Source organism: Petaurus breviceps, unplaced genomic scaffold (assembly GCF_028583685.1).
Source record: "Petaurus breviceps papuanus isolate PSGF00001 unplaced genomic scaffold, PetGlider_PUasm1.0 90740, whole genome shotgun sequence".
Taxonomy (NCBI): domain Eukaryota; kingdom Metazoa; phylum Chordata; class Mammalia; order Diprotodontia; family Petauridae; genus Petaurus; species Petaurus breviceps.
In genome coordinates this window covers 4,247,982-4,261,460 of record NW_027187330.1, presented here as the reverse complement: position 1 = coordinate 4,261,460, position 13,479 = coordinate 4,247,982, and the positions used below count along the sequence as shown (strand labels likewise).

The window sequence follows — 13,479 nt, the reverse complement described above, 5'->3', positions numbered from 1 at the left end:
TTCACTGTGCCACCTAGCCACCCTCCTTTGGTATTTTCTAAGAACACAGAGGCACAGACTCAGGAAATACAGTGTGGAGGGAAAGCCTAGTACATTCCAAGGAGGATGGAAAAGAACCCTGACCAAAGGCTTTAGTCAAAGGATGTCCAAGTGTGGGAATCCTACCTGTTATGAACAGCTATGGCTAAGCTGGTAAACATCACCAGCTATCTGACGCCTTAATGCTGGAGGGGAACCATACAAATTAGGAAAGAGAATGCTACCCAAGCGGGCTCTGACTGGGGTGGTGGGGGAGGGAGGATTAAAAATCATGACAGGCACAACTGATGTGTGGGCATGGATGAGGATTCTCCAATGCTTCAGAAGCCTTACCACCCCTACCCCCTACCCCCCTGGTAACAGGTAGGAACTCGAAGACCCCACAGCAATTAGGACCCTTGCTTGAGTTGCAGCATCTGTATCTACAAGTGACATGGGATGAGTCAAAATGAAGAAATGATGGTTCCTCCCAACTGTGTCCTGGGTATAGAATCAGTGAGTCCTCAAACTTGGGTGGTACAGAGGTGGTACTTTCCCTTAGTGTGCACAGATAGGGATGTGAAGCAGAAGTCTGGCATGATGCTCATTTGTTATATACCTGTTGGATCCTCAGCAGTGAGGCCCATGTTAGTGATCACAACTGCTGACAATAATTGTATTGGGGATTCTTGGGTTGGACTAGATGATCTCTGAGTTTCCTTCTAACTGAGATAGAGATAGAGACTGTCAGAAAGATATAGAAAAAGATAGAGAGAGGGAGAAAGAAGTGGAGAGAGAGAGAAGAGAGGGAGGGGGAAAAAGAGAAAGAGGAGGAGAAAGAGGGAGAGAGAGAGAGAGAGAGAGAGACAGAGAGAGAGAGAGAGAGAGAGAGACAGAGAGAGAGAGACAGAGACAGAGAGAGAGAGACAGAGAGAGACAGAGACAGAGAGAGAGAGAGAGACAGAGAGAGAGAGAGAATTGAGTTTGGCTTATCGTCATTTAGCTATGCCAAATTCATTGGAATTGCATATAGTTACATGACCCTGAAATAGCAAAAGTTAGAATTTTGGGACCCATTATTTGGTGGCACAAATACACAGAACGTCAAAAAGAATCTGTCAAAACATTTAGGTAGGGGCAGCCAGGTGGCTCAGCAAGTAAAGAGCACCAGCTCCAGTGTTGGGATGACCTGGAGATCAAATCAGGGCTCAGATACTTAGCACCACACCCAGAAATAACTGGCTGCATAACCTTGAGCAAGTTACTTAACCCCGATTGCTTAAAAAAAAACATTCTGGTACAGCAACTTCTGATCATAATCTAAATTCTGCAAATTGATCCCAGTTATGATCCTAAATCAATTGCTCACACGCCAATGTTCACTCTAGCAGAACTGATCATATTTCACAAAAGAAAAAAAGCCATTTGTTTTAGACTGCTTGAGTACTCAGAGAATATACTAATTAATAATACTTTGTCTGAGGATTTCAAAGTACGGAATCTAGTCTTGGGAGAAAAGATCTAGTGCTGAAATCTGTTAATTTGCCCACAGTCACATGGCTATCAGTGACCAGAGGCAAGGCTTGAACCCAGGTATCCAAAAAGAAACTTAAAATACAGTTGTCTGCGTCTCCTGAAAGTTCTGTTTTTCTTTTGTTTCCATAAGGCTCTATCAGTGAAGGACTCACATCTGTCACAGATAGATACTCTGCAGGACAGGAAAAGAAAGAGTAAATGGCTAGGAGGGGCAATGACAATGCAGAAGGTTGTGGAGCCCATGTAAGTCTAGCAGGGGCATGAGAACATTTGATCTTAATGGCTTTTCAAAAATATTCATAAATTTTTATACCACTCAACACCATTCTCTCAACTCAAACTGAGGGTCCTATAGAGAAATAACCACTATGAACAACATTTTAGCATTAATAATAATAATAATGTTAAACAACAGTTTAAATGTGGCCATGAACTTCTCCATTCCAGACCCTGGACCCACTTCTGACATCAACTCAACTGCACTTAGCACTGGTCTAAGAAGTGGAAAAGATGGTTAAGAGTGCTGTATTCTTTTACGTTATGTGATCAGGAGACTCATTTTTTGGGGGGGGGGTTCACTTAAAAAATACTTTAAAAACATAACACTTTAAAAAACGTGCACGTGCATACCTCTTACTCCCACCTTACAAAGGGAAATAGCAAATGAAAATATAAGATGACATTTCTAGACTGCTGTCAGTCAAAGAGGGGGCCCAAATGGGAATGAGACTTCCTCATATAATCTATATAATTATATATATATATACATATATAATCTATATATTCCTCATATAATCTAAAGTAGGGGTACCTACTTTAGATGCCCAGAAGAGGGGGTTGGCTAAAATGAGGCAATAGGAAGGAAGGTTGGTAGGAAGAAAGAATTACACTTTCACATTTCTTCCAGTTTTTCTTCTGTTGCTCTCATCATTCCTTACTTCTATCACATAGAGTGAGGGAAAACAACTCATGCTGCTCCAACTGGATATCTCCCATTCCTTCCCATGTCTAAACATCTAAGAACCAAGATAAGGATAAAGAATGAGGATGAAAAATTCAGAAGAGAACTCACTGGACTGATGCATCAGCCAAGCATTAGTGAAGAGATCTTTGCAAATAGGACCCTGTGATTTGGAGCCCAGTCTGACCCAGATTAACTGTGAAGCTTATCAAGTAAAATGTTGATCAAACTGAATGCCTGGAGAACGTTTTAGTTAATAAACTTTTCTGGTTACCTGAGGGCTAAGCAGACAAATCCTTTCGATTTCAATCCTTATTGATGAAAATTCTAAAACCTCTGAGTTCACTCTTCTAATCTAAAAAAGTATGGCATTCAGTGACCTCCTTCGCTAATATCTGAGATTCTTTCAGGGAATCCAGAGCATCCTTCTGGGTATTATTTATAATCACAGGACCTCTAGAGATACAGAGGATTTCAAGATTGGGCTGAATATTAAGTAATCCCCAGGCATGCTCTGGAATCTGAAAGTTTGTTTTGTTTGTCATTTGCTTCTTCATCCCCTCCCCCACCCCCCCCCCCCCCGAAAAAAAAAGTCCAGTCCATTAAGACTTCTGATGAATTGGATTCTGGTTAATCAAGGTTTTACTGAACTGTGTACTTGTCTCAGGTTCTACCTCATTTGGAAAATAGCAACAGATACATAATGTTTAATTATTTTATAGGAGACATGGAATTAATTAGAAAGTTGCTCCAAGGTTTTTTCTTGTTTTCTTTTTGGTCTAAACCTGTGGTTTTATTGGTTCAGGGAACTGCTAAACTTTCTCCATCATTGTGGATCAGCAACTCACCTGGGACAGTCAGGAGCTTCATTCTGAACATAACTTAAGGCAAGAGATGCCCTGTGAATACAGAGGGTTGCCTGAGAGACTGGATGATTCATCCACAGTTATATAGCTAGTAGGTATTAGAAGCAGGTCTTTAGACATGGGTTCTCCTGGCTCCATAGCCATTATGCCATGTTACATAGAATAGCTTATCTAGGACTTTGTATGTGTATTTCACAGATGTATTCCATCATTATACTGGTAAATTCTGAAATGAACATGTAAATTATTATGCTTCTGCATGAGTGAATATGTAGCATTCTATGATGTGGCCATGAGTCCTCAATTCAGACCCACTTCCTATCCTGGTATAGAGGTACAGACCAGCTCCTCATGCAGGGCAGGGCAACCAGCGCCTTCTAGTCCCCTAAGTTCCACAGCGTCCCCTGAGACAGCCATGCACGATTACCTGGGGAGCCTGCCAAGGATTCCCCTCTGCTGAAGGCGAAGGTACGGGACACTGAGACAGGCACTAGAGAGGCAGTGGTCAGGGAAATGTGGGTAGGAGAAAGGAAAGATAAACACAAGAAGAAAAACAAAGGAAGAGGAAAAAGTGTAAGAGTCTGTACCTGGAACTTCGCAACATTACAATACTCTGTCTTAAGTAAGCCTGTCTCTGGATCCACCAATAACCACCCTCAGCTAGAACCAATCTGCCCCCAAACAGAAATGGCGAGGGCATTTCCAGGGGAGTCCAGTGGTTAGAGCTAGGTCTGCTATTGCCATATTTTTAAATGAAGCCTTTGACTTCTGGATAAGCAAATAGTCTTCAATGATGTAAATAATCTTGGCGATCAAAGTGGAAATATTAACTGTAAAAAAGACAATGCCCTAATGGAGGAAATTTATGAGTAGAATTCTCTCAGAGGCTCCAGTTCTGGGGCAGCTCAGACCTTTGTACCTCAACACTGAATTCTAGCTACCACACAAGCACTTGTCTTCCCTCCTAAATGAGGAAGCTCATACAATTTCTTAGAGTGCTGTAAGAAAAAAAAAAACAGTTTTTGAAAATGGTTCCATTAAAGATATAAAATGAACACTTTCTGTAACTCAGGCAAGCTAGACAAAACACACCCCAGGCAAGTATTACCAAATGAACCAAAAGTTCATTTGATATGAAGAATCAAAAGTACCAAATGAACCTTTAATTCAATTAAGTTAAGCTAGAAGAGACCCTGGGACATCTTCAACCAGGCTACTGAGAAGCCTTAAGCTAGGTCACAGTTCACCTGGTCTTCGGGGAAGGAAGCTACTCTCTTTCAGGCTCTTATCTTAACTAACAATTCTTGGTAACCTGGTGCCAAACTCAATTGTTTCTAAGTTTTTGAAGGGCTAAACGTGCCCAGTGCCCCCTTCTAAATTTTGACCCATCGGAGGCGGGCCCTGATCACGTTGTCCTAGTTGCATCTGGTACCCATGCCTCTACAAGTAGTAACTTGTGTGGGAAATATATTAAGTAAATGTACCCTCCTTGTATCTGAACTAGGAGCTCCCTCCCCATGGATAATAGTGCTATTTAATGAATAATGAAGGCTAGAGTTTGGGATGGGGGATCAATTCTGTTGCAGCCTTAATTCCATGCATCTATTTCCCAACTGGCACAAGCAGTGCTCTTTGTCCTAAACACACACACCCCCCACTCTTCTCTCCCCTTTTCATTTCTCCCTTCTTTTCTACAAAATTAAAGTGGGTAAGGGAAACCTAATTTGAAATCTTTCCAGGAGTAGACCAGATATTACCTACAAGTGAACACACATTGAAACTGACAGCCTCTACTTGCCAGAGTAACTAACCAGAGGTGAGTTAATCCTGAAATCCCTCATTGCACACCTGTAGCAACATTAAGGCTGCTTCAGGGGATAGGAGGGATGCAGTTAACATCAGAGTAACCGACATCTGAGATTCTAGGTAGCTTCTGATGGGGAAGCCAACTCCAAGATCCCTCCCAGCTCTAACCCATGAACCTGTGATTTTTATTAAGCTCATTGCATTGTAAGCTGGCTTCCCATAGGCAGAAGAGTCTTTTAGAAAGTCTCATGCCCTATAACTATCAAGAAAAGTGGGGTTCCTTATCAAACCTGATTTTGTATGATTTGCCATGGGGCAAATTTTCCTGCCATTTTGTCATATTCACTCCTTACTCTCATTGGCTGGTTTGGTTTCAGTCTAGCCATGAGTCATAATATAGGAAACCAGGCAAAGCAAGGACTCATCTCCCAGTTCAGTCTGTACTATGGTCCAACCAAAACCTCTCCCATTTGGTTCATAGCTTGGCTTGTGAAGGGAGATGGCTTTGCTGGGTCAGATTCTCAGTGGATGCTTCCTTCTAAGCAACCAACCATTAAGTAGGTTATCACCAGGTTTGTAAGCATTTTATTCACTAGGTAGAGACAGAGAATAGTAGTCTCCATCTTCACTGGCCTATAGGCTTTTTTTCCCCTAAAAGATTATTTAAAGAGGTTTTGTTTTTGTTTTGGTGGGTTATGCATTTACCCAAATCAATGGTGCACTGCTACTTGCTGGGATTTCACTGAGATGAAGAAAAGTAACCTGTCATGGTAACACAACAGTGACTTCAACAGTGACAGAACCTTTCACCCAGTCAGACAGTGTTGAAGATTATGCTCTTGCCTCACTCATCATTGTTGCTGAAGACGATCAAAATGACAACATGATATCGACATCAGGGTCAATGTACAGTGTGTCCAGCTGTGGCTGATCAGACCAATGTAACATGCTCAGAAGGTACCACACAGGTCGGGCACAAATATGTTCCTACATCACTAAGTGAATGGGACAATGCTTTTAAAGTGGGACAAAACTTAAAAAAGAAGATGGAGGAAAGGAGGAAGCTAGAAGTATCCTGTCTTTTCTCACATGTTTTTGAGAGAATGAAAGTAGTCTGGGTTGAAGGGAAGAGAGGTGATTTTGAACTAGCCTTCACTTGCTCCTACCTACTCTGGAATTTTGGGAGCATGACAGTTTTGGGAAGACCTCCTTATAGCTAATTAGATTTCTAAAGGTCACTTTTCCCTAAATTCTGTAGGTCTTCAAGGGGAAATGAGCTCTGGAGCTCACCTTAGGGGATCAAAGTTCTTCTTTCTCTTCCTGACTCTGCAGGTCTCCCTGAACCACTTACCACCCATTATAGCAACATTAATGAAACCAAGTCAATGTCAACCATTTCACTCACAGAGGACTGGGAGTACTTATGGTGTAGCCCCCACTAGAACATGACCTCACCTAGATGGCATCATAGCTTTCACTATGTTCCTGCTTAAGATTTCATTTCCCTCAGCTGGAGACTTCCCCAACCACACTTAAGTTTTATGACCTTCACCTACCAAATTAAGCAAGACTGAAGTGTCCTGTCCTCATTTTAAATATCTGCTAAGTCTACTGCTCTGTTATCAGCTCTATTATATTCCTATGGGAAATTCACTTTCCTTTCCATTTCTGTTATGACTGTGAAGTAAAATTTCATAGCAAACGATTCTGTGAAAATTCAGTTTCCTGACACACAGTAAGGGACATATATTCTGTATCTCCCTGATGAAGTATGAGCTAGTTAGAACCCTGGATTGGGACTCTAGTTCTGGCTGGTCTGTTGGTTTTCTCTATGATTTGAGACAAATCACTTTTTCAATTTCTCCCTATGGAGTAGGTTACATTACCCTAATTATTAATAGTAATGTAATAGTGTGGTAATTCATCACAATGTAAACAGACACAGAGGAACACACCAGGAAATATGAGAATCAGGTGCTTTGGGGTCCTTTGATGAAAATATAAAAACAAAGTGCTATTCTCTATTTTTTTTTATCTTTTTTTTTTTTTTTTTAAGCAATCAGGGTTAAGTAACTTGCTCAAGGTTACACAGCCAGTTATTTCTGGGTGTGGTGCTGAGTGTCCAAGCCCGGGATTTGATCTCCAGGTCATCCCAACACTGGAGCCGGTGCTCTTACTTGCTGAGCCACCTGGCCGCCCCTAAGCAATGGGGGTTAAGTAACTTGCTCAAGGTTACACGGCCAGGTGTTTCTGGGTGGGTGCTAAGTGTCTGAGCCCGGGATTCGATCTCCAGGTCGTTCTGACACTGGAGCCAGTGCTCTTACTCGCTGTGCTACCTGGCCGCCCCTCTATTTTCTTTTTTTTAATGTTAAAAAAAACAAAGGAAAAGAAAGGAAGAAAATGTCTTCCCTGGATACACAAATGACCACAATGAGAGTCAATGACCTAAAGTAATGCAAAATGTAGATCAGGGAACCCAAGAGCACATGAGAGAAAAATACCTCCTGGATTACATATGCCACATCCATGCACCTATGTCCAACTGTAAGAACTAAATGGAAGAAAGCAGGCCAACGGTACAGAGAGAAGACAAGCAGCCATCATATTTACAGCTTAGCAACAATCAGCCTCATTTCATCACTGCGCAGATTACGTGCACTTTCCAATCAATGTCTTATCATTACTTATGCAGATTTCACTGAGAAGCAAAGTGACCTATTATACCAACTCAACAGTGACTTCCTCAGAGTACCCTCACTAGTTCTTACCAAGTACCAAAACCAATGAACACATTAATGGTGTCCAGTGACTGTCTTTAGGTAAAAGCCTCATTTATGAGGGATCACAGATTTAGAGGTAGAAGAGACTTTATAAATCATCTAGTCAAACCTCCTTATTTTACAGATGAGGAAACTGAAGCCAAGGGAAATTAAGTGACTCATCCAGGGTCACACAGAGACCCTGATTCAAACCCAGGTTTTTGGACTCCAATACTCTTTTCACTATACCATCTCCCTATCTAGTACAAACAGCAAAACTTTAGCCTTTTTTTTTTAAGAAGCATCCATATAACCTGACTCTTTGGTACTTGAAAATAATGAGAATTCCACCCTTCAATATTTCAGCAGTATGTAGATAAGCAGTAAGCATTTTAGTCACATAGAAAATAAGCAAGAGCTGCCCAACGACAAAAGGACAAGACAACTTATGTTCATTCCAAGCTTGGGGCCTGAACTGCTCAGTCCAAAGCCCACGTGCAATGCATCTGAGGCAGACACATATCGCCATGTGTGAGAAGAGGAATCAAGAGATACATACAAAAGACAGAGGATCCAGCCAGACTTCCAACCTTCCGCACGTCATTATCTGAGGAAAGAAGCATGAAATGGAGTCACTGGTAATTCAGAAAACACATCTTCCTGTTGAATGCTACTGTTCTGTTAACCCTAGCCCCACCTGAAGCCACAAAAATCGAGAAAACATCTAGAGGGTTGGGGATGGGGCAGGGGGACAGGGGAGGAGATGAGATACACTCAAAAATCAAACCCCTCTGTCATCACTGGCTTTGATGCTGAACAGACTATGGTGGGGTAATTAAGGTACCTGAGCACACAGTGGTCATGATAGCCGGCACACCATAATAAGTGAAGGCTCCATTTTCAAAGCGAAGACCTTCTTTCCCAACCTCCACTTCTACTTTACCCTAGGGAAAGAAGAAAGGACATTGCTTCTATCTTGTTGGTAGTAGCCTAGACAAGTTACTAGACACAGAAGAAACACCCGGCTTGACTTACATTAAGCAGATTTCATGCTTTTTGCATAGGTGTGAGTTAAAATAGACAGATATCAACCAGATGCTTACTATGTGCAGAGTCTAAGTTCTAGGCAGTTGACAGACTGTTCTAGGTGCTGAAGGGACACGCAAAATTGAGATAAATCACAGTTCCTGACTTCATTGAGCTTATAGTCTAAGAAGGGGAAAAGACATATCGTATAGGTAATTATCATACATGATGATGATGATAGTAATCATAGCTGAATTTATAGAGCATTTTAAGGTTTACAAAGTGCTTAATATATATTATCTTATATGGTCATCACAACAAGCCTGTGAAGTAGGTGCTGTTAGCTCCATTTTACAGATGTAACAACTGAGGGTCAGAGAGGATGAATGATTTGTTTAAGATCAAACAGTTAGTAAGTGTCTGAAGCAGAATTCAAACTCAAGACATCCTTACTCCAATTCCACGCTATCCACTATGCCTAGGATTTAATGTTATGTGCAGCAGTACAGCATTCCAAATTGCCTAGGTCTGAGTATGTTGTCCCAGTGAATCACAGTGAGTTATACATGGCACCCCAAAAGTCTTAGTGTGGTTTTAATTTTTGGTTAACTTAAGAAATATAAATGCTAAAAAAAGAGAAAGAAATGTAAATGCTATGAACCTACAAAAATGCCTTTTTAGAATTCACTTATTTAAATTTCTTGTATACTTATTTAGGTTGGAGAATTTTGAATGATGCATTTAAAATTTTATTTTTCTTTTTTTTTTTTGCAATTTATTTATTTATTTTTAGTTTTCAACATTCACTTCCGTAAGTTTTAAATTTTCTCGTCTCTCCCTCCTCCCTCCCGCTGACCTTCCCAAGACTATATGCAATCTGATATAGGCTCTACACATACATTCCTATTAAACACATTTTCACATTAGTCATATTGCACAGAAGACTTATAAGGAATGGGAGAAACCATGAGAAAGAAAAACAAAACAAAAGAAAATAGTCTGCTTCACTCTGCATTCCGACTCCATAGCTCTTTCTCTGGATGTGGATGGCATTTTTCATCATGAGTTCTTTGGAATTGTTTTAGATCCTTGCATTGTTGAGAAGGGCTAAGTCTATCAAAATCAGTCATCCCATACTGTGGCTGTTACTGTGTAAAATGTTCTCCTGGTTCTGCTCACTTCACTCAGCATCAGTTCATATAAGTCCAGGTTTTTCTGAAGTCTTCCTGGTCATCATTTCTTATCATTATCTTATCTCATCATTCCATTACATTCATATACCACAGCTTGTTCAGCCATTCCCCAATTGATTAAATTTTAATCTTCACAAGACAGTGTAACTTGTCATTATGCATTTTGTATGTGACAGCTTCTGAATGACACTTCCTCAGGCCAGTGGTTTGGCAGAGAAGGACCTCTTGCTTGGCCACCTCAGTAACCTGACCTAACTTCATTAGACTTTTTCTAGTGGGGTCACACCAAAACTTTCTAGCGTGCATCAAAACCTCATTCTTTGCATTGTTTCTCCTAATGAAAGCTTTTATGAAGCTAAAAAACTGACAAGAATGATGTATAGCACAAGACTGTGGTTATTTTGAATTTTTAATAATTAATTATTATTATAATCATTAAAATTTGGATAATTAACTTCTCAAATGTTGAGGTTTTTTTTTTTTAAGTCTGCAGCATTATACTTCTAGGTTATTAAACCTAGGTTAAAACTGCACTAAGACTTTTGGGACATCCTGCATATTACATGCTACCTGAAGCCAGGTCACCACTAAGGCAGCACCAGAGATTTGTGCCTACATGTTATTTTGGCACAGAGGAACTGAATACAGTTCTAGAGTCTTGTCTCAGTCTGGCTCAGTTTGTGATGGATTTAATTTTATTATTTGAAAACTGATATTATTTCTTATTAACTCACTTATTTATTAAATGGCTAATATTTTTAAGACATTTAGCATAGTACTTGGCACATAGTAGACACCCTATAGATTCTCATTCCCTTTCTCCCCTTCTTATTTTATGTACTGATGTTCTTCAGTCATCCAGTCATGTCCAATTCTTCATGACCTTGCAGACCATATTGTTCATGGAGCTTTCTCCACAAAGATACTGGAGGGTTTTCCATTTTCTTCTCCAATAGGTTAAGGCAAATAGAAATTTAGTGACTTGTCCAGTCACATAGCTATTAAGTGTCTGAGACAGGATTTAAAATCAGATCTTCCTGACTCCAGGCTCTTATTACGTATAGATGATGCTTTAGGGTCCTTTAAAGAATTGGAACAGGTTAGAATATACCTTTTCAGTAGAGAAGAAAAGAGACTTTCTAACCAAATCTACTGATAGAGACAGTAGCTAACAGGGGATATAAGAGGAAGATTATAGTTCTGGGATGGAGATTAATCATAATGGAATGATGGTATACTGTATCACTACAATTCTCATTCTTGTTGATGTAATCTTATTCTTTTCACCTTTTACAAAAGCATTTAGATAGAAACTGCTGTAGGACAAATCTCCATTTTGCTATTATTCCTTTATGTTCCATGTTCCACAGACTTTTGCATGTAGGCATATTAAAAACTTGCTTTCTGTAGTTGGATAAAATTATCAGACTGTAAACTCAGGCTCTGGAGGCTCACTGAAAACATCCTTGGCACAATTCCAATAGCAGAGAGGACACTGGGGATGATATGGACCTCATCCTATCCCCACGTGGGTTTTATTTTTATCTTCTCAGCCAAGTCTTGATATTTTGAAAACTTTTTATTCCATAAAGCTTGGAGAGTATGAATATTTGGGATGTTATCTATTAAAATGCTGTTTTTAAGTTTTTATGCATCAATGCTATATCCAGGAGATTGTGGGCAACAGTTCAGTCTGTGATCATGGTCTGGTTCCAATATAGTTTATTGGTTGAGTTCTCCAGGATATTTCAGTGACTATATAGACTTATTGTCTATCTGTCCATAAAAGATAGCAAGCTTCAGATGTCGTATAATTCAAGCCACACAAGGTCATGTCTTGCTAGGTATTCCATGGGTGTTAAAGTCTTGCAGCCTGCAGTTATATGCACAGTCTCCACCATTTTCTTGCACAATCTACATGGATCATTATGTCTGGGGTACTTAAAGGTAGTCCTCCTGTAATTTCTTGTGGCAATGATTTGGGTCCCTGATTGCCATCATAAAACTCTTTTATTTAAACAAGCAAATATGCATGAGTCAGACATTTTTGGATGCTTATTTGTCAACACAATATGGATTGAGTTCATGTAATAAACAGTGCTCATGGAGGGCCTTTAAATTCCACTCTCAGATCATAATTGTTTCATGAGCTCCAACTGGAGGTAATTCACTTTTGGTTACATTTGGCAAATCCACTGTCATCCCATTGCTTGGTAAAATTATAATTATCATGATTACTAACAATTAGGTTAATACAACCTAGAGAAGTAGTGTGGAGTAGTAGCTAGAGGTCTTATCTGAGAATTAGGAGTACCTGGGTTCAAGTCTTTCCTTTTACAAACCCTAGTTGTTTAATCATGGGCAAGTCACTTAACCTCAATACCCCTCACAACTCTTTAGGACTCTAAGTTATAGAGAGTTACCAGTCTACAGCCCCAGAAGGAATTTCCATATCCTAATAAAATTACAGATCAAGATCTTCTCCTTCCAAAAATAAGGACTAAATTTAACTACATTGGAAATATATTTGAGTATTAGGGCAACAGCAGATTCTAGGAACTGTTAGAATCTTGTCGAGAACTGGGCAAGGAGAGTTCAGGTCAAGAAGTCAGGGAGTGAATGACACTGGCTTATAGATCTATGATTTCAAAAGAAATAAGTTCTTAAGATTGTTGTTTTAACATTACTTGAAAAATAATCTGTTTTATTGGGTTTTCATATGAATTAATTATTACTACCATATTTTCTGCTAGGAATAAATAAACTATTCATTTAAAAAAATAAATTTTAAAGAGACTTTTTCTAATTTATGTCTTCTCTTCGTGTCTAGTTCAAACAAATTCTCAAGTGAACTGGTTACTTAGTTACTGGTATCCAAACATCTGGCTCTTGTGAGTACCTGGAGAGGCTGTAATAACAATATTCTTAGGTTAGCAAGTCAAAAGGAAACTCACATAAACAAACAATAATCACATCATGGGATTGCATTGCTGAGATGGATACTCCATTGGTGGGCCTATAGATGAATAGGGAAGTTCCAGGCTCACCTCTTCAAGATTGCTTTGGATCTTTGACATTCATTCAACCAACCTCTGGAGTGATCACAGAGATGACAGGTGAGGTTGGGCCAACTTGTTTGCTGTTGTTGATAACTTCTCCATTGGTAACAATAACTGCCTATCCATCCATCCATCCATCCATCCATCCATCCATCCATCCATCCATCCATCCATCCATCCATCCATCCATCCACCCATCCACCCATCCATCTATCTATCTATCTATCTATCTATCTATCTATCTATCTATCTATC

General features: G+C 39.8%; 1 protein-coding gene across 1 annotated transcript in view; it reads right to left on the bottom strand.

Moving 5' to 3' along the window:
• Positions 1 to 13,479, bottom strand: part of CNNM1 (cyclin and CBS domain divalent metal cation transport mediator 1) — an 84,544-nt gene that overhangs the window by 25,424 nt on the left and 45,641 nt on the right. Inside the window, exons 6-7 of the mRNA XM_069067080.1 lie at positions 8,791 to 8,890; positions 8,506 to 8,553 (exon numbers count right to left, since the gene is read on the bottom strand). Of these exons, the coding sequence (XP_068923181.1) occupies positions 8,506 to 8,553; positions 8,791 to 8,890 (148 nt within the window). The remainder of the gene's footprint in view (positions 1 to 8,505; positions 8,554 to 8,790; positions 8,891 to 13,479) is intronic.